General features: G+C 39.0%; 1 protein-coding gene across 9 annotated transcripts in view; it reads left to right on the forward strand.

Annotated features, from left to right (window-relative positions):
- Positions 1-15,785, forward strand: part of BRPF3 (bromodomain and PHD finger containing 3) — a 34,082-nt gene extending 18,297 nt beyond the window's left edge. For 8 of the 9 annotated variants that reach the window (XM_072641901.1, XM_072641899.1, XM_072641902.1 and 5 more), the window contains 4 exons: positions 7,845-7,942; positions 9,578-9,675; positions 12,282-12,436; positions 13,464-15,785. In XM_072641901.1, coding sequence (XP_072498002.1) covers positions 7,845-7,942; positions 9,578-9,675; positions 12,282-12,436; positions 13,464-13,647 — 535 coding nt within the window. In that variant the 3' untranslated portion in view covers positions 13,648-15,785. Of the gene's footprint in view, positions 1-7,844; positions 7,943-9,577; positions 9,676-12,281; positions 12,437-13,463 lie in introns of those variants that run through there. The other variant, XM_072641907.1, reaches the window with a different exon arrangement.
- Positions 15,786-26,396: the final 10,611 nt, after the last annotated feature.

Consider the following 26,396-nt stretch of genomic DNA (forward strand, 5'->3'; position numbering starts at 1 on the left):
TATGTAGTTCAGGGACCCAGAAAAGGGAAATAATAAATAGCCAACTTGAGAGCAGACCCAGTTAGACCCAGAACCTCTAGTACTAAATCCAGTGCTCAGTGAATAGGCAGAAATAATACTACATTTGCCTTGATGGCAAGAGCTCTTAACACTAGTCATTAAGGTCTTCAGAGTGTTTTCTAGCTCTGTGGTTCTCTAGGTCTTTATTGAACTTCTAGTGTGTAACCAGTGTGTAACCAGAACAAAGCACCAGGAGAAAAGGGAGCAGGGGAGAATATAATAGAAAAGAGACTCCCAGGAGTTGATCTTAGCATTTCTCCCTTTGGCTACAGAATGGTACATGATAACAAAGTCCTGTGATCCTGACTTAGCTTTGAGGTATTAAGGAAGAGGCCACCTTCCTTGTTTTGAACCTCGGTTCTCCTTGGTACCGATAACTGCCTTGAATACTGGGCTTCCATCCACAGTGGAATTTCAGAGTTTAGAGAAATTTAAAAACTTTGGTAATTTTTTGACTAGCTGTAATACATAAAAGAGCAGCTAGATGGTGCAGTGGATAGAGTGCTGGGCCTAGAGTCAGGAATACTCCTCTTTATGAGTTCAAGTCTGGCCTCACACACTTAATAGTTGTGTGACCTTGGGCAGGTCACTTTACCCTGTTTGCCTCAGTTTCCTCATCTGTAAAATCTGGAGAAGGAAATAGCAAAACACTCCAATATTTTTGCCAAGAAAACCTCAGATGGGCTCACAAACAGTTGGACATGACTGAAAAATTACTGAACAACAGTACATAAAAAGAAAGCCTTTGAATGTGCCTTAAAGTAACAGAAACCTAGACTTTGCAAAGAAACTTATTCTTCTGGTGTAGCCAAGTGAATTGAATTGGCAAGCACAGTTCTAAACCACACCGGACAGGTTAATTGCCATGGAAGTTTCTAGGGCAAGAGATTTTACAATCCCAGTTCTGTCATTTATTCCCTATGTGACCTTGGGCAAATTACTTCTGAGCTCTCTGTGCCTCAATTTCCTTTAAAATTAGAGGCTTTGACTAGTTTTAAAACTACTATTCTGCAGTTGTCTGACCAGACTGGGCAAGCATCAAGAGGATCATCGGCTCTTGGTGGATGATATGACCACTTGGTGATGAATTCTCTGACCACAGCAACAAAAGAACAAGAAGTGACCTCATCCCTACGGGGCCCTATTCAGCATTTTGTGATGATAGTGGCAAAGGGGCGTAAAAGAAGGAGAGGATCCTAAATATCATGCGTTTTAGATTACCTGTGAATGTTAATAATTTGTATTCTAATTTGAAACTTATCTAAGAACTGCAAGTAGAACATAACTCCTGGAAGAGCTGAATTATCAAGCTTGCCATTCCAGCTATAATGAAACTCAAAGACGAAAGAGGAGTTGCCAGCTAAATACAAGGCTCATTCAGCAAGTAATTCTTAAGTATCTACTATGTGCTAGGCATAATACCAGGTTCTGGGGAAACAGGAAAAGCAGACAACTCGTGCCATAGAAGAGTTTACGTACTGATGATAGCTCATAAGCTCTTCTTGGAGAGGCAAAGAAAGTAATGAGGAGAAAGTTGGTTTTATTGTTTGTCTAAGGGCTACAGGAATTGTCATTATCTGAGAATATTTGGTCATCTCGTTGCATTATCCATGAAAAGCATATGCAAAACGTCACCATGTAACTAATTGTAGCTCAGATAAACCAGCCAAATTAAGTCAATGTATATAGGGTAGTCCCAAGGTTTTTAAACTTTTGCAGCATAAAATTGCACCAAGACTTTAAAGATGCCCCATATATGAATACTCTGATTTCAGTGCAAAGGTGGGAAGGAGGAGCACGGTGAAAATGTGGTGGAACAGAGTGGCTCAGGAATAAAACAGAGTCCAAAGATTTGTTGACAGAAGCCTCATGCCTATGAGGAGAAAGAAGTAGAAGGCTCTGGATGTGATATACACCAAATAACCTCACAGAAAATGAAAAGATCAGTTAAATACCTGATTGTGGATATGGAACGTCCATGTTCTGAATCTGTCATCTCTGTAATTAGACCACCAGCTTGTTAGAGTGAAGATCAAAACTGGTACCAATTAAAAGAAATAATAAAAATAAGATATGGCATGCAAATGAGACAAATCTAACCTAACCTACTTAAACTGACACCAAGGAATGGGAAATGGATAAAAGAACAGACAATGACATTATTTCCTAAAAAAAGTTTTAACTGTGCCAATAAATTGACACACTAGAGACCGAAAAGAGCCTTATAAATTATTTCAGCCAGCAAACACTTGATCCTCCTTGCTAAACAGAATGAGATAGCAGCCAAGGACAGCAGTAATTTATAAGCTTATTTGAAAAATTTAGTAGGGGGGGAAGGCAGTAGATATTTATTGATAATATCAGCTCCTAAAAAAGGAAGAAATTAGCAGAGGGGAAAACAACTTTTCAAAAAATTTGGTAGCAGAGACCAAACTAATTATGATCACTCCAAGAGCATTTAAGGGTAGAACTGGAAGGACAACAAATAGATGAAAAGTGGGAAAGCTCTGGAAATATTTTAAACTCTTTTCTCCATCAGTAACAATAGAACTTCCATATTTAGTTTCAACATTGCAGCCTTCATGTGCTGCGTGAAGAAGTAGAAATGGCTCTAAAGAAAACAAAGATGGAAAAAACTAGATGTACTAGATTTAGTTTATTCAGGGAGGTCCTTTCTGGAGATGATACAATATTGAGGAGCTGAATTTTCAACATATCTGAAAGAGGGGAGAGTACCAAAGCTTTGGGGGAAAAACACTGGACCTTACTATTGTCAAAGTAAGGTGACCAGGAAAATATTTTTAAAATTGAATTTTAATTTTTTCAATTAAAAATTTTTTCTCTACACAGCTCATTTTAAAAAAATGAAACATACTATATGCATAACTGAAAAAAAAATTCCTGTATTGCCCATATCCAGAAATATATGTATTTCAGTCTGTACCAAGAGGGTATTAGATAACATGTTTCATCATAGGTGCTCTGGAATCATGGTTTGACCAAGAAAATACTAATGAATACTAGTCTTCTCTTTATTTTCTCATCTTTGTGAACATTTTTATGAAAAACCTACACACACACACACACACACACACACACACACACACACACACACACACACACACACACACACACACACACACACACACACACAAAACAAGGTCATCTTTGAGAAAGGAATAAGGAGACTTTTCACAAATGATATTCTATAGCAAACCAAATCTTTACTGTCATATAGTTGACACAAGTAGAAAGAATATAAGATCTCATTGTGTTTGACAGCAAAACAGTTAATTTGATATAGCAAAATTCTACCTAAAATTTTCTCCTCTAACATTCACATCTGGAAATTCAACAATGTTCTTTGAAAGATATATCAATGTTGGTGACCGTCTGATTACAAGAGGCAAATAAAAACAAGTGTTTTTAAAGGTGTTTGCTACTCTTGTGGAGGATGTCCACTGAAGAATCCAAGTAGAAGAGGGATTCCCTAAAGATGGAGGAGTCTGTTGGATGCTCTTTATGAATGATGCACTACAGACTTTATCAAGTCCTAAACCTTGGAGAGTATCCTAAATGAGATCTATAAAGCCACTATTAAAGTTTGTCTTAACTAGCCATGTTAGAGCAACCAAGTGGCTGAAGAACATCTATCATCCAGCCTAGGTTATACTTGGATGGGCAATTCGTAGAGCTGTTTCATTAGTATGAGAGAGCTTAATGTATGTATTTCACAGAAATTTAAAAATCAATTATATTTTATATGTATAGGTACCTAATGGACTAGTTCAATCAGAAATCACTTCTATGACATTTGTTAAATGGGATTAGGAATCCTAATCTCAGTTTCACTTAAAAAAATGAAATAACTTATTTAGAATGTTAATATTGGATTAGAAAATACTTTTTATTTCTATGGTTGTAATAATCCTTAAAGACATAAATGTCCCCATACTAATTGCATGTACTGTGAGGTAGAACTAATTTTTGGTTCCTAATGCAAGGTATTCTACCCGTCCACAAGACAGGAAGAAACAATTTTCTATTCTGGATAGAAATTAATGAGCAGTACAGCTGGCTTGAAAACACAACAAACTTTGAGCCTCTTTTTTACAAAAATAATGCAGACAAGTTGTACTTTCCTGTTTCGTAACAAATAGGTTAACAATACCAAACACTGAGAACCTAGATCATAACTGTTTGTAGTTTCTCAGTTTAGACAGCCCTTAATGAACATCATGCAACTCATCCTTCTATCAAAGACCTCCCAAAAGTTCTAGGATGTTTATTTTCTTCAGCATCTCTTCTAAAAGACTTCACTTTCTAGTTTTGGTTTTAAGCCTCCTACGTTAAGAGCCTCTTAGTGACAGTCACATTCTAATGAATAAATGAGGCATTTGTTACTTATTATATACAAAGCACTATTTAGCACTGGGGACACAAATGGAAAATTAATACAATACCTGCTTCCCAGGAGCTCACATTCTAGTGGGGAAAAGAGACATGGAGGTTTTAGCTGCAAGTCATTGGATAAATTCTATAGTCGTTAGAGTGCAGCAGCAAAACAGTGTTGCCTCTTTACTGTTGTTTTGCTATAAGATCATCAGTTATTGAAGTGGAACCATTTGATGGTACGAGAGATTTTGGTGAACAAGAACTTTCGTTTTGGATCTTCAGTAGATGTCACTGTAGCACCTTTAGGAGCAGTTGCCACACTGCATCCCCAAAAGTTTATTCCTATGATGATGACTTTGGGCACTGGGTCATTAGTGCCCAAATAGCATTGGCATTGCCAAGGTTTTTGGGTTCAGGGTCCTGGACTAACTCCATTAGGGTTTGAAGGGAGATAGTGGATTGACCTGTCCAGCCATCCTGCTTCCTGTATCTCTCCCAGGGTGCTTTGCTGTTTTAACTAGGTTCACATTTTTTTGTGGCAGTTGATTGACACTTGATGGGTATGGTTGGTGCCTTCTCTGCAGGCCTTCTGTGATGATGGGCATGAGGGTTCAGCTGGGATGGGAGCAGGATCAGTGGTTTGTAGAGATGGTGGTACTCCCGGGGTTCTTTGTCTTTGCCCATTGGTGATGGGATTATCAGCAGTTGTGGCTTGAAGTGACTGCATTTTGTTGGCCTCTACCCTTTCTCTTACCATTCAGATTCCACTGCCTATATAGGCTCTTGCTGAGATGTGTGCTCTTCTCTTTCTATGTATTTCTCAAGTTGCATTTATTTCCCCTGACCTTCAGTCTTATTCCTCAGTTGATTATTCTCACCTTTCTGTGTAGAGATTGATTTTTTTCTGTTACCTACATTAACAGTAGCTTGACTCTTAGAAGTGCTGCTGTAAGGATTTTGTTCTTCCTGCCTCAAAGTTTGCAGCTCAGTCTCTCATTTCTTCACATTGGTAGCACTCACAGACATGGTGAAGATTTGGGATCTGTCATGTTCTTCCTTTTTGGCCTCCTCTCCCTGGCAAAGTGTAGAGCAGAAAAGAAAGCTACAGGTTGAAGAATGCACACTTGTTGAAATACAAGGGATTTTTTTTGTTTGTTTTTTGCCTTTCTTGGTAGCACAGTATGTTCTTCCATGCCTTGAAGGAAAGCCACAAACATAAGTTACACAGGAGAAACTATCTACTGAGGAACCTACAGTTAAAGAAATACAAAGAATTCTTCCTTTTTCCATATAAAATATGTACTCCTAGGGGAACTACACTGTTCCCAGAAATTCTGCAATACTAGATTGCTGTGTGAAATGGTTGGAATCAGCTCTTTTTCTGTTTCTTCATTCTGAAAATTACTTAATATACTTTCCTTGGTTAGAGGATGTAACTAATGTGAAACTTCTACGAATGGTTATTTCTTTATTGTGATAAATGTTTGAAATCTTAACCAAAAATCTGAGGAACAATTATGTGTATATTTCATATACATGTAAAAATGTTTGTTAAACATATATATTACGTGTGTGTATATGTGTATACATGTGTGTGACTTATGTGTGTATGTGTTGGATAGACACTATACTTGGAAAATGAGTTGGGTCCAGAGTTGAAGAGGATTGCCTTTGGGGTATTGCAAAGTTTTTAATGACTCTCAAGGTTCTCCTTGAAACCAAGACCCATCTTTTTAATCCCAATATACCTTCAAGGATTAATTGTACCCTTATACCACAAATTGAAGAATCCAAATTGAAACACAGGGTGACCATCACCCTGTGAGGTGTGGGGTGCACCCCATTACTAGTGAAGAAATGTTCAAAAGTAGAACTGATCAATAATTCATATGCTCAGATGTTATCCACATAATGACAGGCATGTTGAGTAAGTCACTAAATTTGATGAGTGGACTCTGTGGACAGCTTAGAGAAAGTGGTCTAAAATAACATAGAATGGGTCAGCAGGGGATGGGTTGTGATCTTTGTTGGTAGAGGGAATATCCATATCAATGAGATCACAGATCTATTATCATGTCTAAGTTATCCTCTCCTGATAAGGAAGGATATGAAAGTGATAGTAGAGAGTTTTGGTGTTTAGAATGGATGTTTTGTGTGTCTTTCCAGATGGGTTTTTAATGAGCTGCCATGTTACTTAACCTGGTTCTGTTGGCAAGGTGATTGGAGGGATGCAGTCTGATTATGGGGCAGAAGTCTTTTGGCTCATGAATCTTAATTGCTCTTAATTTTAGCATAAACAGTGAATCCTGGTTCTTGAAGGATTCTCATTCATTATAATAGTAAATAATAGTTAGCATTTATATAGCACTTTTAAGATTTGCAAAGTGCTTTACAAGTATTACCTCATTTGATCCATACAGTAACCCTGGGCAGGTAGATGCCGCCATTATCCTCATTTGACAGATTGCGTTAGAAATTGAGGTAGACATAGATCAAGGCCTCACAACTAGTAAGTGTGTGGGACAGAACTTGAACTCAGGGCTTCCTGACTCCAGATCCATCGATATATCCACTGCACCATTTATCCACCATAGTTTACTTTATGTTATTGTTTAAATATCATACTTAGAATTATAAAGCAATTAATATCAGGAGCTGGAAGGAATCTTAGAAATTAGGTAGATTAAACCTCTCACTTTTATGGATCAGACAGTTGGACTAAAAATGGGAAATGATTTGTTCAAGTAATATAACTAAAGGAAAGTGGTGGAGATGGGATTTGAATCCTCAGATCTTCTCTTAATTCAAAGTCCAGTGCTCTATTAAATTGGAATTTTGTTTAGCATTTCCCCAAGAAACCTATATCTTTATCTGTAATTATTTTGTTGATCTGCTTTTTATCTTTAAAAAAGCCAGTCTTGTTAAAGCAGAATATCACTTGTTTCTTTTTGAAATCTGAAAACTCACCTATACTTTTATTTTCATCCATTATTTAACAGAAAATAACTTGAATAGCAGCAGTTCTAGTTAGTTAGCAAGAACAATGAGTCTGTAGAATGGGAAACTAGAGGAGGCTGTGGAATCATCATTACCTTTTCATTTGCTTAGGAAAGGTTTTGTGTGCATGTCTTGCCTAGAGACTGAGGAATTAACAAAATTATTTCTTGAGGTCGCTTTCCAGGTTCAGAGCTTCTCATTTTGGATTCTCAAGAGTTTTAGGCATATCAGCCCTCCAGCAATTTTCTTACAGTTCAATGTGTTTCTGTATAAAAGATTGAAATACATTAAGGAATGAAAGTGCTTATAACTCTCACCTGTCAGAAGCATGAAACATCTTAATTGTTGGTTTGTCACGGTTTTATTTGCTCTCTTTGCTCTTGTCCACACAGTGGTCTGACTCCTCCAAAACGAAGCCGGGGGAAACCGGCCCTTTCTCGAGTCCCTTTTCTGGAAGGTGTAAATGGAGACTCGGACTACAGCAGCTCAGGTGAGACCCATGGTTTGGGCCAAATCTGAGGAGTCAGCCTTTGTGGTAGTGGGCTCTTTTGAGGGCCCATGTTGCTGTATGCACCTTGGGAAATCAGCCACTTGAACTTCATTCTTCCATTTTGGAGAGAAGTATCTTTAGTCTCAGCTCATTGCAGTACAATCAGCTCTTCATGATTTGGGAGAAGAGTAGGCACAATTCTATGTCATTATCTCCAAATTAAATTTTAGCCAGTGCTTTCAACTCCTTCCTTATCTTTTTGAACCACTAACTAGTAAGTAGGTCTCTTCTGGATGCCGCATTTTAGAGAGACATTGACAAGGTAGAGCTCTTCAGAGAAGGAAAACCAAAATATTGAGGGTTCTGAAAGTATGGGAAATTGAAGAAACTGATGTTAAGCCGGGAAAAGAATAAGCATTAGTTGAAAATATGATTGTAGCATTCAGATATTTGGTAGTTTATCACATGGAAGGATTAGATTATTCTGCTTGGCCCCAAAGGGCAACTAAGACCAATAAGTGAGTATTGCAGTGAAGACAGATTTTAGGTTGACATAGGAAGCACTTCCTAACAATTGGTGATTCCTGAAAGGACTGAATTGCCTTGGGAGGTAGTTCGTATCACAATAGTTTTTGCTTCAGGGAAAGTTTTCATTCATTGATTCCTAAAGTTTTTTCTACTCCATCAGTCTTTGATTCTATCAAAACCTTTAAGTAAATTCCTCATAAAGAATAAAAATGGGCAGGTTTGTATATCCCCTTTACCCTAAGGCAGAGGGTTCAGATGGCCAAGAGGTGAGGAACAGAAGCACGAAAGGTCTAAAGAAAATTATCATCTCTGGAGCTTTGCTCCATTTCCCTGCTGAATAGGAGCCTGTACTACTTATAGAAGTGAGGGGTGAGAAAGAACCTGTCCTTTCCACATTGTCAAAGCACAATGGAAGTTGTTAAACCCATCCTCTGCTTTCTTTAGGGTTTCTGTTCCAACAATCTGATGCCAGTATGAATGGACAGGATGTGCAAATAATAAATAATGTGCCACAAGACCTGGCAACAAGCTTTTTAAGGCTTTCACTGTGTTAGACACAAACACCAACCTCTGGCTTGCTTGGCCTGTCCCTGCCCTTCAGCAGCCACCTGAGCTATAGATTTTACTTCCTGGGGAGATGGGCAGGGTGTTACCATACCAAAAGAGTCCTTTGGCAAGTCAGTTTGGTGCCTCCTACGCAGACTTCTATCTCCTGGCAACACCCAGCCACTGCTGTGAACACTGCAGATAAAGAGGTGCAGAGCCACTGTGCTGATGAGAATCTAGACTGGGATCATGGAGTGGGGGAATGGAGAGGTTGCTTAGCTTTTCCACTAAGCCTTTCCTTTTCCCTGCAGTGGTGAAACAAATTCTCCCTGACCAAATGGGGCACCATTGTGGTTGGTTTACTGAGTTGGACTAGGTTTCGCACCTTAAAGGAATTTCTTTTAATAAAGAACTTCAGGGAAGGGGAGGATTCTTACTTGGAAACTCCCAGGCTCCACAGGCCACCTCAGAGGGTGGGGGTGGGGTGTTAGTATGGAATCTGAGTGTCATTTTGAGTCAGCTGTCTCTGCCCCTTCTCTTTAACCTTACCCCCACCCCCAGGCAGAAGCCTCCTGATGCCCTTGGAAGATAATGCAGACTTGGAGCCCTTGGAGCTGGTGTGGGCCAAGTGCCGAGGCTATCCTTCCTACCCTGCCTTGGTGAGTCCCTGCCCCACATTCTTTCTGCCCTTGAGACTTTTATCTCATAAAAACAGATGTGACTTGGGACCCTGGCCACCAGGGAAAGCTTGTCCCCCAGTCTGGAGTGCCTTAGACTATTAAAATATCCATTTTGGAACACTTATGAAATGAATTCAGAGGCTTTTATGTTTGTGTTTGGGCATTTCCTCCAGCAGGGATCTTGTGCTCTGCTCCTTGCTAAATATGATAACCTCTTGCATGTTCTCTGCTATTCAAAACTCTTCTGCAGCAGTTGTTCTTAGTTGACCTGCTCTAGTAGTACTGGGAATTAAGTAGGTGGGGCAGATGAAAAAACAGGTGTGTTTTCAGATGTAAAGTGATCTACTTTGAATGTCCCAAAGCAAAGATCAGAACCTCTGATTCCAACACTTCAGGTAGTGCCTGGCACTTAGTAGGCACTTACCAAATGTTGATTGATTGGTTTCCAGTCCATATCTCTGACTACACAGCCAAGCATGGAATAAGAAATTTAGACTGTTTCTGCCAGGTACAGAATCAATATTTTGCATCTAATGTTATAATTGTGACTACTAGGGGTCCAGTGTTAGAGGAGAGAGAGGTATGAGCAGGGCTGAGCAGAGCTTAGTACCCATGGCCTTATAATAAGGTTTCCAAAACTTGTAACATTTGAAGAATGGGCTTGAAGGCTAATGACTTCATGGAAGATGAAAAAGGACCAATGTAATACTTCACTTCTTAAGAAGTTTGAAAAGACAGCATAGGAATAGCAGATTTTCTCTTGTCCTTGGGACACAATTTTGAGCTATCCATTTGCAAGTCCTCTAAGTCCCATCAAAATAATTCTCTTGTTTTGGTGTGTAAACTGGAGTGCAGAGCACACCATCTCCTATGATCTTTAGTGAGAACAAAATATGTGAAGAATTCTGATATAAACCAGTACGTCCTGTCATCTGGGTTCTGCACACATTGAGGCTCAACTGATTGCTCAGCAGTCTGAAAAGCACGGCTTCGAATGAACATCCAGCTGGGCTCATGTCCAATCCTCCTAAGAGTAATTATTGCTGGTCTCCTCCTAGGGGAGGCTTTACCTGTTTTCATGTCTATATCTTAAGAGGAATTGAGAGAGAGTGGCAAAGATCCAGAGGTGAGTGAGGAGCAATTTATGAGAAAAGATTAGTCTCTGGAGCTTTTCTTTGTCAGGTTTTCCAAGTCCCTGTGAGCTTATTGTACAAAGAATGATGACCAGCTGTTCTCAATCTCTGGAGGTAGCAGAACAGTGAGTGAGGAGGCAGTGGAAGCAGCAGCAGCAGTAGTAGTAGCAGTGGCTGGCCTGGTGGAGTGAAAACAGCTTGAGAGGGAGAGACTAGGAGGTCTGGTTCTGTCACTAACTAGCTGTGTGACAAGTCCATCACCTCACATCAGCTGTCTGAGCTTCATTTTCTCATTTGTTAAATGGCGAGCTACTTCAAGGTAAACTTAAAAAAAGAAGTTGGATGTGAGAGAGCCTTGAGAAGTGGAAAAATGCCAAACAAACCTAAGGGATTGTTGCTATAAAGATGCCAGCGTTAGGGTTAGGACCAGTGTTAACATTGAATTTTTAAAGTCTGATTAATGGAGAGGTAGGGGGGAGGATAAGATATCTGCACATTTACTAAGTGTCTCCTATGTGCAAGGCTCTACATTAGGCATTGGAATACAAAAATAAAAACAGTCCCTTCCCTTGAGGAGGATCTTACATTATGTTGGGGGGTTGTCCATTGACTCATTTCTTTGCATTAACTCTGTTCTTAACAATCTCCTTTCTCTTAGCCCTCTGATCTTCAACCCAGTAAACTGAACTTTCTGCATGAGCAAATAAAAGTCATTTTTTGGAACCCCAGATGTCTTCTGTCCATAAGGTTATTTTGGCCAAGACTGTTGAGGTTGTTGAGGTCAAAGCAATTGAAACCCTTACCAGGGAAGATTGTGATACACTGATGTAGGTGACTGTATGTCTATGAAATACATTTCTCATGATAGAATTAACTCAAATGTAGCATTAACCCATCATCTCCTGGCACATGACTACCCACCTCTGTTACACAAATAAGACTTCCATGAGTCTGAGATGCCTCAGTTCACAGGGGGAATCTGAAATGAATTGTGATAATTTAAAAGGAAAAAAGGACAGAAAAAAAAACTGATCCTGACTTTCTTTGCCCAAATGAATATAAGAAATGAAGAGGACAACTTGTTCACCTCACCTCATCAAGAGCAGTCTCATTAATTTATGAGCCCCTACATTAAGGAACTTCCCCAAAATGTCCCTTTGTACTGTATGGAATACTTCTTAGGGAGCTGACTCATGCTCAAGGGATCAAAGGAGGTTTAGAATGATGAGCACTCTAAAAGGAAATGTGTTTAGGATTCCCTTTCTAAGGCCATGAGGAACTGGGCAGACAAAGTCACTAAGGCTTCTGTAAGTATGGTTGTGGGCAGGGGTTAAAACTCTTTGAAGGACAGCTTTGGAGCTGAACAACTCAGCTTCTTCCCTTGTGTGAGAAGACTTGCCGATTGTGTTTTCCTTCTTACTGAGGTAGCATTTGTTCTTGGTTTCTTCCCAGATCATTGACCCCAAGATGCCCCGTGAGGGCCTTCTGCACAACGGTGTGCCTATTCCTGTCCCACCACTGGATGTGCTAAAGTTGGGGGAGCAGAAGCAAGTGGAGGCTGGAGAGAAACTCTTCCTTGTCCTCTTCTTTGACAACAAGCGGACCTGGTGAGTGGGTGCTCATGACCTTCTGTCTCCCCCTTCTCAAATATATTTTCCCTGCATCTTTTCCCTTGACACTTGATTTTTGAAGAGGAGATTGGTCATCTAATTAAATGCCTTAAACATTTTGAATTTAGAGTCTGGATGCTTCTCATATGGTATCACTCATGGGCCTGAATGACCTTTTTTTCTTAGCTTTTGGAAACAGGCCTAGTAGCATTCAGCCTCTGTCCCATCTGCATTGCCTTAGTGACTAGAAGAGCAGGAGGGAGGCTATAAAATGATTGTTATGAGCAATTTAGATCTTTTTTGGTGCTGACTGGAGGTGCCGACTTCCTGTCCTTTTTGACACTCTGAGGCCCTTTGTTGCTCTAGCTACCTGATTCCTGCAGTATCATGGAGCCCCCGCTTCCTGGGGCCAGACCGTAGGGATGGTTCTGTTTGTCAAACCTAGGGGCACATGGGCCTTTTAAGCTAGCTTCGCCCAGCTAGATGAGTCTCCAGTTCTGGGCACTAACAGTTCTTCAAGCAGGTTTAACCCCCTAAAGGCCTTGGGAAGAAGCAAGGTTCAGTTGTCTCCAGTCTCACACCAGTGGGCATATATCCCTTATCACTCTGGTTATATTTTGTTTGTTTTTAATTCTGTTTTGGAAACTTCTTCTGAGATGTCCTTGAGGGTTTTTCTTTTTTCATTTCATCTCAGTCAAGGCTCTGTCTCTCAACCATACTCCATCTTACTTATAGAACATCTGTTCTTACTCTGGCCTTGTGAGGCTTAACCTCTGTCCTGTTTTCCTGGGCCTGGGGTTCTGGATTAGAAATGATATGAGGAGTATGAAGGAGATGACTGAGAAACCAAGCATTGATGGCCATGGGAGCATTAGTAAACATAATTCATAGTGAGAGGTACTCTTAAAAAACAGTCATGCCCTTCTTCCAAATTAAAAAGAGCTTGGAGGGAATATTAGTCAAGGTACCTACTTATGGCCTGGGCTTCCTGGTGAGCAGGGCTGGTCTTGTATTTGGGTTGCAGGCAGTGGCTTCCTCGGGACAAAGTCCTCCCCCTAGGAGTAGAAGACACCGTGGACAAGTTGAAGATGTTGGAGGGCCGCAAGACCAGCATTCGCAAATCTGTGCAGGTGGCCTATGACCGTGCCATGATCCACTTGAGCCGGGTTCGGGGCCACCATCCTTTTGTCACCTCTGGTTACCTGTAAGAGAGTGGGATGTGGCCTGCCTGCCTCTGCCTCTGATCCTGGAGTAGGGAACCCTGCCCTCCCCATGCTGGGATGAATGGCAGACAGCCTCTCCCTGGTGCTGTGGAGGATAGGGGGCTGGAACCTGAAGAGTCCATGAGGAAATGTCCTCCCATGGTTGGCCCTATCATGTGCCAAAAATTTCTAGCTGAGCTCCTTCAGAGGATGATTTGCTGAAGAGCCAGCTAGAGGCAGGGACAAAAGCTGGGATGTGGGCCCTGCTGTGGAGATAAACGTTCTATGGAGGATGGCTGCTCCCACCACCCCCACTACACCTCGGATTGGGCAGCCAGAGGGGCTGTACATATACTAGGGTCCTGTGGAGAGTCTCACTGAGCCCCTCCTGCTCATCCCCCTCTGCTGCTCACTCACAATCCCTTATTCTGTAAGATTTCCTCTCTCCCCTCTTTCTTCTCTCACTTGCTCACACTTCTTTGCTGACTCTCTTGTGCCAAATTGATAGAAATTGTCACCAAACTAAATTATTTTTTAAAGTTCCAGTTTCTCTGTAGATCTGGCTGCTCTAAAGGGCAGAGTCCCCAGATGTGGTCCTGTCTAGGACACCAGAACAGAAACAAGTAAAACATCTGTAATCCCAGTATCTGCCCCCAGGGAAACAGAACCAGAAAATAGATATTGCCTCGAGTTAGACTTCATTCATTTGGTCCCTAGGAGTGCAGGTGTCTTAGCATCTAGTGGGTTTTCTTTTTCCTGGGGTAGCTGAGGCACAGACAAGGCTGCAGTGAGACACTTCTTCACTTTCCGGCTTTATGGCTGAAGGATATCACAATAGGGAAGAAATGACCCTTCCCTCCTCAGACACTGGATGTTGTTAGCAGTTAAAAGTTTCTTGTTGCCCTCCGACTGTGTCTGTCCTGATACTCCCTTCCCCTTTTCCCAGTCACCTCTTTGCGCCAACTTTGTCCTCCATTGTGGAAAGTTCCTGCTTGCTGGGCCCTCAGATTGTGCCAGCAGTACCTCTTGTCCCTGTCCTGCTCTTCACAGCCTTGCTCCTCCCTGTTAACTCCTGCAGCAGAATCCTCAGGTGGAGGGGATGATAAAACCCTGCAAAAAAAACCCTTTCATTTTAGTGTCTCCCTCACCTCCCCAACCCTTAAAAAACTGTGAACTGGGAATGTCAACCAGAAGTGTTGATATCTGTTCTCTTCTGCCCCCGATCGCCAGTTGTTTCCCCCCTACACTCTAGCACCAAAGTCACAGGGCCTGGTTGCAGACCACCAAGCACTGTGTTGCTTTTTAACCTGTTGTTCTTTTTAATTGTTTTAAATTTTTCATAGGGGAATTTTGGATGAAATGAAATCCTGGGGGGGAGATCACTGCCATTTCTACTCAGTCGACTTTTTAAAAGGGAAGAAAACAAACAGAATACCCACCCACTGCTACTTATACATTTGGGACATGAGCCAGAGTTTAAGGGTAAACCAACAGAGCAGGTCCGTACCATTGAAAGGATGGCTGGGGTTTGGGTTTTTTGTAAAAATAATAATATAATGCCTAGAGCCGTGTGGATAGGGAAGGATGCGATGTACATAGTTGTAAGATATTGTTCTAAATTATTCAGGCCTATTGTTTCCCTTCTTGAAAGTCCCCCCCATCCACCTCCCAACCCCTAATTGTGTGGCTGGGTCTTTTAAACTCACACAGTGAGTGCCATTTTATTGAAAGGAGCCAATGCTTTTCCCCAGGTAGTCGATCAGCTGTGGACTTTGTGACCTGTGTCTAAACCTGTGTTTTAAGATCTTGGGGCTTTCTCCCCTGCCCCTTTCTCTGTCTCTCTGTCTCTATCTCTTTTTAAAAATGATCTTTTAGAATGGGAATTGGCTCAGATCCTGCTGTGGCACCGGGCCTGTACGTCACTGTCGAGTCTGCTGTGAAGAAGCACACGATGCTCTATTTATTGTAGAAAGTGACTTTATTTGCTTTCTAGAATTGTTTATATCAGATGGTATAAGAGAGGTAATTAAAAAAAGAGAAAAATCTATGCTTGTAAAGAAGACAAAACTTAATTTTACCTACTATAATATGACTGTCTGAAACTTTTTTTCTCCCTGAGAAATAAATGTTCTAATGGACAGCAATAGCTGTGTGGTACTTGTTGCAATTGATGCCTCACCCTCCCTGCCCCTCCCCTTAGAAAACCCAGTAGATTCCCTCCAATGGGAGGCATTTTCCTGTCCAAGAAAATAGATCTCCAGCAAGGCCTAGACTTCACCAGATCCATGCCAAGTGACTTGAGTTGGAGTGTCTTGCTACTTAAGCCTTCCCTAGCGTAAGGGTAGGCATAGGTACACTGAGGGAAGAGAGAACTTACACTTCCAGGGGATCCTGCATTTTTCTGCTATTCAAATTTCTAGATTCACTTTCCCCACCACTGGTTCCTGTAGTCATTATTCCTTTTTCCTGGTGGCAGCAGTATAACTAGATTGAGCCCTGTTGCTTGCTCCTGGGGAAGGGTAGACGGAAAGATTGAGAGAAGTTGAAATTCTTTCCCATAAAGCACACATCACTCTGTCCTATTGAGAAACTACAGGAAGTAGCTCTTGTCCCTTACTTCATGGCCCAGGATGTCTGCCAGCATGCCTGCTTCCCATGCATGCACAGCCATTCAGATTGAAAGGGAAGAGATACCTCACTTTTGTCTATCATACAAGAGGTTGGTTTTTTAAAATCACTTCTCATTTTGATAACCTTTTGTTGAGATCATCCCTGTTGAGTTCCCTCCAAACTGATTCTGACAATGACTGTGGACCCAAGGGTGTTTACACCAACCCAAACAGGGAGAAAGCCAGGAATTATTCTTTCTTGCTATAGAAATGGGTTCTCAAGGTCTCAGAGAAACGTGACGAGAGTCCTCACTACAAGGTGAGAGCAAAGCTGGATTGAACCCAACATGCTAACTCCTTGCCTACTTTGCTTCTGGTGTTTCTTATAGTATATGATTTTCCTTAGGAAATAGTTCTTTTCTGGGATCCTTCCTCTAAATCTTGGGGACTTAAAGACTGGGATGACTCAAGTTTTGGGGGGCTTAAGCCTCACTCTTTGACAAAAAACTTCTGGGAAGACTGCAAAAGTCCGGTAAAAAATTAGTAATCTGTCAACATCTCCCACTATATTCCAAGATAAATGGATATGTGAGTTGAATATAAAGGTGACATAAGCAAAGTAGAAGAACAAAGAACACATTTCTTTTCAGATCTGTATACAGGAGTAGAGTTTAAATGACCAAGCAAACAATAGAATCATAGCAGACAAAACGAACAGTTAATTTTATAAAATTAAAGAATTTTTGTACAAATAAATCTAATGCAGTTAAAATTAGAAAGGAAAAAGGTAACTGGGGGATAAAATCTTCACAAGTTTCTTTGCCAAAGATATACCCAAGATATTTTAAGACTTAGTCATTTCCTTATAGATAAATGGTTAAAAGATATAAACTCTTCAAGGAAAAAATTCGAGCTACCCATAACTGCAAAAGTGCTTCAAATAGCTGACAAAGAAATACAGATTAAGGCTACTGTGAGGTTCTACCTCACACCTATCAGATTGACAAAGATGACCAAATGCTGGAGGGGCTAGGACAAATCAGGTACACAACAATGTTGTAGCTATAAATTAAATGGTCCAGCCACTGTGGAAAACAATTTAGAATTATGCCCAGAGGTACTAAATTGTGCATACTTTTTGACACTTATTAGGCCTGTACTCTGAAAAATAACAAAGAAAGATGGAAAGGACCCATACCTACAAAAACATAACAGCTTTTTAAAAAGTAGCTCCAAATTGTTATAAAAATGTGTGTACCCTTTGACCCAGCAATACCACTATATCCCAAGGAGATCATAAAAATGGGCAAAGGACCCACATGTACAAAATATTTATAGCAGCTCTTTTTGTGGTGGCCAAGAACTGGAAAATTGAAGGGATGCCCATCACTTGGGGAATGGCTGAACAAGTTGTGGCAAATGAATGCAATGGAGTACTATTGTGCTATAAGAAATAATGAGCAGGCAGACTTCAGAAAAACCTGGAACGACTTAAATGAACTGAGGATGAGTGAAGTAAACAGAACCAGAACATTGTACACAGTAATAGCCACAGTGTTTGAAGACTGATTTTGATAGAGTTAGCCCTTCTCAGCAAGATAAGGACTAAAACAATTCCAAAGGACTCATGAAGGAAAATGCCCTCCACATCCAGAGAAAGAATTATGAAGTCTGAATGCAGAGTGAAGCAGACTATTTTCTTGTTTGTTTTTTTTTCATGATTTCTCCCATTCATTATAATTCTTCTATGCAACATGACTAATGTGAATATGTGTTTAATAGGAATGTATGTGTAGAGCCTATATCAGATTGCATGCCATTTTGGGGAGGGGGAGAAAATTTAAAACTTAAGGAAGTGAATGTTGAAAACTGAAAATAAATAAATAAAAAAGTAGCCCCAAACTGAAAACTAAGGAGGTACCCACCTATTGGAAAATGCTCACATTAAAATGTTTTTGTACAATGGACTATGATATTGTGCCATAAGAAATGATGAAATGGTTTGAGAGAAAACTGAGAAAACCTATGAGCTCATGTAGAATGAACTGGAACAATTTACACAATGACAACATTATGAAGAAAAACAGCTTTGAAAGACTAGAATGCTCATCAATGCAATAATAAACCTTGAATCCAGAGATTAGGAAGTGAAAGGTCTTCCATCTCCTGCCAGAGAAGTGATGAACTTAAAGTACAGAATCATATATTTTTGTTCATGGCCAATATAAGAATTTGCTGACTACGAATATTTGTTACGATGGTTTAAGGTTTTTTTAATTCAATTGGAGGAGGAGAGGGAGAGGTAATAAGTATTTGCATAAATATTTTTTAAAAGGAAAAAGATGAAGCAGAGCCAAGATGGAAGAGGGAGTAGGGAGATCCTAGATGGTGTATCAAGAAAGGAGGAAGTTACTACTAGGTCTGTAATCCCAAAGAGCTCATAAGAAAGGGAAAAGGACCCACATGTACAAAAATATTTATAGCAGCTATTTTTGTGGTGGCAAAGAATTGGAAATTGAAGGGATGCTTATCAATTGGGGAATGGCAGAACAAGTTGTGGTATATGAATGTAAAAGAATACTATTGTTCCATAAGAAATGATGAGCAGGCAGACTTCAGAAAAACCTGGAAAAATTTGCATGAACTGATGCTGAGTGAATTGAGCAGAATCAGAACGTTGTATATAGTAACAACAACATTGTTTGATGACCAACTTTGATAGACTTAGCTCTTCTCAGTAATGCATTGATCTAAGACAATTTCAAAAGACTCATGATGAAAACTGTTATCCACACCCAGAGAAAGAACTGTGGAATCTGAATGCAGATAGAAGCATACTCTTTTCTTTTTTCCTTTCTTGTGCTTTTTCCTTTTAGTTCTGATTCTTTTTTCACAGCTTGACTAATGTGGAAATACGTTTAGTGCGATTGTATATGTATAGCCTATATCAGATTTCATGCCCTCTTGGGGAAGGGGGAGGGAAGGGAGAGGAGAAAATTTATAACTCAAAATCCTATAAAAGTGAATGTTGAAAAGTAAAGATAAATAATTAAAAAAAAAAAAAAGGAGGAAGTTCTGAAACCAGGAGCAGGAGTGGTGTTGCTCAGACGCCAAACTCAGAGCAGGGTCTTTCTTCCAGCATCTTTTCCTATCTGTAGAGGAATAACCAAGGAAACCCAGACCAAAGGGGAGCCTACAATTTTACCACTTTAAACTAAGAACTTTCCATCTGGTTGATTAGAGATAGAGTTTAGCAGAACTCTGTCCTTGCTCAGACCCAAACCAAGGTCAGAAACTTGCATAGCTTATTCCAGTGGGGCAAACAAGACTTCCCTGGATCAGGTAGACACCATTGGTAGGCATCAAAAGCTTACCAGTCCCCAGCCTCTCTCTGAGATCCTGGAATAACACAGCACTCAATATTTGAAGGAAGCAGCAATAAGACCAGGCCCAGAACTCCCCTCCAGAAGAGCTCAGAGCCTTGGGAGAATGGGCAAACTTGAAAAAAAAAAAGTAACCCCACCATAATGAGCTATTATAGTAGCAGGGATGCTTAAGACACAAATGCAGAAGAAAGCTACTCCAAAACATTTACAAGCAATAACTGGGGGGAAAAAAGCAGCTTGAGGACAAACTCAGAATTCCTGAAAGAGATGAAGCAAAAATTTAAGGAGTTGAAAGATGTTTTTATAAATGAAATGAGAGTGCTTGAGGGGAAACAATAGAAAAGAAATGGAAGAAAGAATTGGAAAGAGAATGAACAGTTTGCTACAAGAAATACAAAATCTTATCCAAGTAAAAATTCCCTGAAAATTAAAATGAACCAAATAGAACCCAATGACTTCATGAGGCAACAAGAAATATTAAAGCAAAGTCAAAAGATTGAAAAAAAAAAGAAGACAATATGAAGTATTTCATAAGAAAACAAACTGACCTGGAAAACAGATCAAAGAGGAAAAACTTAAGAATCATCAGACTATCTGAATATCATGACAATAAAATAAAAAAAGCCCAAACATTCCATTTCAAGAAATCTTAAAAGAAAACTGCTGAGATACCTTAGAACCAGAAAATAAAGTAAAAAGTAAAAATAGAAAGAAACCATCTCTTGAAAGAAATTCCCCAGTGAAAACTCCCAGGAACATGATAACTAAAATCTAGACCTTGCATGTCAAGGAAAAAAATATTGCAAGTAACTGCCAAAAAAAAATTCAAGTACCAAGGAGCCACAATTAGAATCACACGTGATTTAGCAGCCACTACTATAAAGCAGCAGAGAACTTGGAATACACTATTCCACAAGGATTTGGTATTACAGGCAAAAGCCTCTCTTATCTAAACTGGTAAAAAAGAAAAATAAAAATAAATACAGATACCCACAGAGGTAGGTACAAAAATCCATTTTACTCTACAGTAAAATAGGAGGGAAAAGGGAGGAAGGAAGAAGAATTAGAGGGAAAGTCTATTAAGTGAGAAGTTAGTCTTAAGGAAGACAAACTAAGGATGTACAGAAATATTCCTCTTTTTGAGGTGGCAAAGGATGGGAATTTAAAGGAGTGTCCATAAATTGGGGAATGGATTAATAAGTTATGGCATATAAATGTGATGCAATACTATTATAATGAACTTTTACCAGTATAATGACCCAGCCAGCATTTCAGAGGATGATAAAACATGCTACACATTCATTGATAGAGAAGTGAAGGGTTCAGAATACAGAGTGAGAAAAAAATTGGGTGGGGGTGGGGGGTGAGGATGGGAAGAGCATCACCAATAAAGAAATTTGTTTCAGTTGACAATACATCCTTAAATTGGATTTTGTTTTACTTGTGTTCTCAATTGGTGGGGAGGAGTTGGGGTGGAAAAGTGAGAAGGCAAATCTTGGATGCTTAAAACAATTTTTTTTAGAGGAAAAAGCTTAAAAGACACAGTTAAAAATAAAGGGCTGGAGCAGAATCGGTTATGCTTCAGCTGAAATAAAAAGGCAAAGGTAGAAATCATGATCTCAGAAAAGCAAAAGCAAAAATAAACCTAATTAAAAGAGATAAGCAGAAAAATTATATTTCACCAAAAAACATAGATGATGAACTAATATCAATACTAAACATATGTACCAAATGGCATAGTATCTAGAATCCTAAAGGAGTTAAATGAGTTACAGGAGGAAATAACACTATACTAGTGAGGCACTTCAACTTTCTCTTCTCAGAGCTAGACAAGTTTGATCATAAAATAAATAAGACAGAATTTAAGGAGTTGAATGGAATTTTAGTAAAGTTAGATATGTAGATGACTGGAGAAAATTGAATGGGAATAGAAAAAATATAGCTTTTTTTCTCAGCTATACATTGTACTTTCACAAAAAATTGACTGTGTAGTAGAGCAGAAAAACCACATAAGCAAATGCAGAAAAGCAGATATATTAAATGCACCCTTTTCAGATAATAATACAATAAAAATTCACTAAAGGGCCTTGGAAGCATAGATTAAAAATTATTTTGAAACTAATTCTAAAGAATGGGTGGATCAAAGAACAAATCATAGAAACAATAATTTCATTAAAGATAATGACAGCAAATGACATACCAAAATTTAAGGGATGCAGTTAAAGCAGTATTTAGGGGGAAATTTATATCTTTAAATGCATATATCAATCAAAGAGAAAGAGCTGATCAATGAATTGGATACAACTAAAAAAACAAGCTAGAAAAAGAACAGTTTAAAAATTCCCAATTAAGCACCAAAATAGAAATCCTGAAAAATCAAAGGAGAGATTAGTAAAATGGAAAGCAAGAAAACCGTTGAACTAATAAATAAATCTAGGAGCTGGTTTTATGAACAAAAAAATCAATGAAATAGATAAAGCATTAGTTAGTTTGATTTAAAAAAAAACAAAACCAAGTTACAAGTATCAAAAATGGTAATGTTGAATATACCACCAATGAAGATGAAATTAATGGAATTACTAGGAGTTATTTTGCCCAGTTATATGCCAGTAAAACTGACAAGTAAAATGAATGAATATTTACAAAAATATAAATTTTCAGGATTAATAGAAGAGGAAATAGAATGCATAAATAACCCTATCTTAGAAAAAGAAATTGAACAAGTCATAAATGAACTCCCTAAGAAAAAAATATGTAGGACCAGATGGATTTACAAGTGAATTCTACCAAACATTTATGGAACAATTAATCCCAATACTATATGAACTTTTTGAAAAACAAAAGGAAAAGAAAGGATCCTTCAAAATTCCTCTTATGACACAAATATAATTTTGATGCCTAAATCAGAACAAAGACAGAGAAAGAAGACTATAGACCAATTTCCTTAATAAATATCAATGGAAAAATTTTAATAAAATATAGCAAGGAGATTTCAGCAATCTAACACAAAAATTATATACTATGACCACGTTTGATTTATATCAGGAAGGCAGGGCTGGTTCAGTATTGGGAAGACTACAAGCATCATCAACGAGATCAACAACAAAAATCATGATTATCTCAATAGATGCAGAACCAAAATATAACATCTCTTCTTATTAAATATACTAGACAGCGTAGGAATAAATGGAGCTTTCTTAAAATAAGTAGTATCTATGTAAAACCAAGAGCAAGTATTATTTGTCAGCTTGCATGCCCAATTCATTGATCTCTTTCTCTATTTTATTCATGTAGGCATTCAAAGATATAAAGCTTCCCCTAAGAATTGCTTTTGGCAGTATCCCATAAGATTTGGTAGATTGTCTCATTATTGTCATTGTCTTGAATGAAGTTGTTAATTGTTTCTATGATTTGTTGTTTAGCCCACTTATTCTTTAGGATTAGATTATTTAGTTTCCAATTAATTTTTGGTCTATCTTTCCATGGTCTTTTGTTACATATAATTTTTATAGCATTATGATCTGAGAAGGATGCATTGACTATCTCTGCCTTTCTGCACTGGATTGTGAGGTTTTAATGGCCTAGTAAATAGTCAATTTTTGTGTATGTGTCATATACCGCTGAGAAAAAGGTATATTCCTTTCTATCCCCATTCAATTTTCTCCAGAGATCTATCATATCTACCTTATCCAGAGTTTTATTCACCTCCTTAACTTCTTTCTTGTTTATTTTAAGGTTAGATTTATCAAGTTCAGAGAGGGGGAGGGGGAGGTTGCCCACTAGTATAGTTTTGCTGTCTATTTCTTTCTGTAACTCCCTTAACTTCTCCTCTAAGAATCTGGATGCTATACCATTTGGAGCATATATGTTTAGTAATGATATTGCTTCATTGTTTATGGTGCCTTTTAGCAGGGTAAGTTTCCTTCCTTATCTCTTTTGATTAGATCTGTTTCTGCTTTTGCTTTATCTGAGATTAGGATTGCTACCTCTGCTTTTTTTGTATCAGCTGAAGCACAATATATTCTGCTCCAACCTTTTACCTTTACCCTGTGTGTATCCCCCTGTTTCAAATGTGTTTCTTGTAAACAACATAATGTTGGATTATGGTTTTTACTCCATTCTGCTATCAGTCTCCATTTTATGGGAGAGTTTATCACATTCACATTCACAGTTATAATTACTCAAGTATTATTTGTAATGGGGATAAGCTAGAAGACTTCCCAATAAGATCAGAGGGGAAGCAAGGATGTCCATTGTCACCACTATTATTCATTATTGTACTAGAAATGTTAGCTATAGCAATAAGAAAAGAAAAAAGATCTTGAAGAAATAAAAATAGGCAATGAGGAAACAAAACTATCACTCTTTGCAAATGATATTGTGCAAAATCAGTGACCTTGTTGTTTCCCATCTCCTTGTCCTTTTCTGTAGGTGCCTATTGGGATTGGGGCAACTGCATACAAAGTCCTTTTGCCTTGGATGCTGACAATAAATCTTTTGTCTCATTTTTTTCCTGAACTTGACTGATTCATAAGGATGCAATCCCAACCAAGAGGCTCTTTAAACAATTTTGGCAACCCCAAAGGGATCACTTCACCTGCAGGCTCTCCCTGGGGAACCTCCACAGCCCCTACTAGTACTTTTGCCCTATTACAGGTTGGAGTGGATTTTACCTAGCAGTCAGTTATGAAGTAATTAGAGATTTTACCTCCCCAAGTTCAAAAAGTGTAAGGAGAAATAGGTCCCAAACCCAAATCTTGATTTTTATTTTTTGTGCACAAGAGAAAATGTGTGTGGAAAAGACAGGTAAGAAAATGGGCTTGCAGGGCAATCCTGGCAGTGTTCCCTCATTTGTAAGGAAATACCAGTTTCACAAGGGAGTGGTAATCCCAAGCCTCCATTTGACTGCTGGGTAGACAAGCTGTTAAAGCTTGGGATGAGGAAACTCTGCCAGTTATGTCCACATCTGAGTAATGAGTCAAGGTAACAACTGTGAAAATTATGGGAAGAAAATTCATCCGTATAGAAGTCAGACTTAAAGATCAATAGTCTAGGCAAAATGAGATTTTTAGGGCTATTGAAAGGAACTTTGAAACAATAACTACCTCATTTTCAAAATACCCACAAGGGAAAGGATGGAGGAGACAGGATTAAGGAATGGAAAGAGAGATTCCAACCAGAAAACTAATCTGGTTGTTGTCCTTTGTCCTCAAAGAGGAACAAAGTGACTTCACTATATTAGAGTCATTACAATGTGTTCCACTGTGGCTGATCAGACTCATACAAGCTCAAAATACCCTACCACAGGCCAGTCACAAATAGTCCATATGAATGTTTGGAGTGGATTCTCCTGCATTCTCCTTTTGAGCTCCTTAAATTCTGCTTTGCTCATAGAGCACATCACTTTCTTCTATGAGGGCACGCCATGTTGGGCTGTCCTGTGCCAACATCTCCCATGTCAAACAATCAGTTCCAAAGTTCCTAAGAGAGACCTTGAGAGTGTCCTTGTGTTGCTTTTTTTGATTACCATATAAGCACTTGCCTTGTGTGAGTTCTCTGTAAAATAGTCAAGACCAAAGTGGAGGGAGTGTTGATACATGATTTGTTGTTGTTGTTTTCAGATGATTGTACACTCAATTTAACCTCTAAAACAGAGATACAACAAAGTATGGATCAATTCTCTGCTGCTTATGTTAATTTTGGCCTAACAACACCAAGAAAACACAAATGCTTCATCAACCATCACCATACCATTCCTGTTACCTTTGGTTATAGCAAATGGAGAAGTTTTGAATACTGTGGTTAAGTTCACTTACCTTAGCAGTATACTTTCCAGAGATGTACCCATTTATAATGAGATTGACACATACATTGTCAAAGCTAGCTCAGTTTTGGAGGGGCTCCAAAGGAAAATGCGGGAGAGAAGAGGTATTAAACTAACTACCAAGCTGAAGGTCTACAGAGCTGTTGTGCTGACCTCATTGTTGTGTACCTATGAAACTTGAATAGTATACTAGCAACATGCCAGGAAACTGAATCACTTCAATTTGAATTTCATTAGGAAGAATCTAAGATCACTTGACCAGGATAAGGTGACAGACACTGAGGTCCTATCTCCAACTAAACTTCTAAGCATTCAAACTCTACTGCAGAGAGCACAACTACAATGGACTGGCCATGTTGTTTAGATGCCAAACATATATTTGACTAATGGAAGACTAAAACGAGACCCTAGTGGGACTACCAACCCCACTCACCACCTTACCAGGGCCATGACCTTATTGTGGATAATGGGGATGAATTTTCACAATGACAAGAAAAGGGAAGTGACTGGAAACTAGTATTATCTTTTGGGTAGGTTGAAGTCAAACATCTCACCCACAAAAGCTGCTGTGAAACAGAACAGAAAGGGTGGGAATGGGTGGAGTCTAATAAAATCTCTAAACAAATCTGCCTCTCAATGACCTTTATTCAGGCTCTCAGAAGGAGGTTGTGCTTCCACAACCCTGGCTGGATTTGAGACTGTAGAGATAAAGACAGATAAGAAAAGGAAGAATTTTTTTCTTTCTCTTTTTCTCCTGGTTTATACATACCAGTATGAAATGATTCAACAGATTTTAATTGTTTAGGTAAATTATTAGACTTTAAGTCCACTGAAGGGTTGTTAAAAAAAAAAAAGGGAAAGTTTAAGCAAGTAGGAATGAGAGGAAATGGATAGAAATCTAAAGAAAGTTGAAGTCAGTTTGCACTGACAGTGTGA

Source organism: Notamacropus eugenii, chromosome 2 (assembly GCF_028372415.1).
Source record: "Notamacropus eugenii isolate mMacEug1 chromosome 2, mMacEug1.pri_v2, whole genome shotgun sequence".
Lineage (NCBI taxonomy): Eukaryota > Metazoa > Chordata > Mammalia > Diprotodontia > Macropodidae > Notamacropus > Notamacropus eugenii.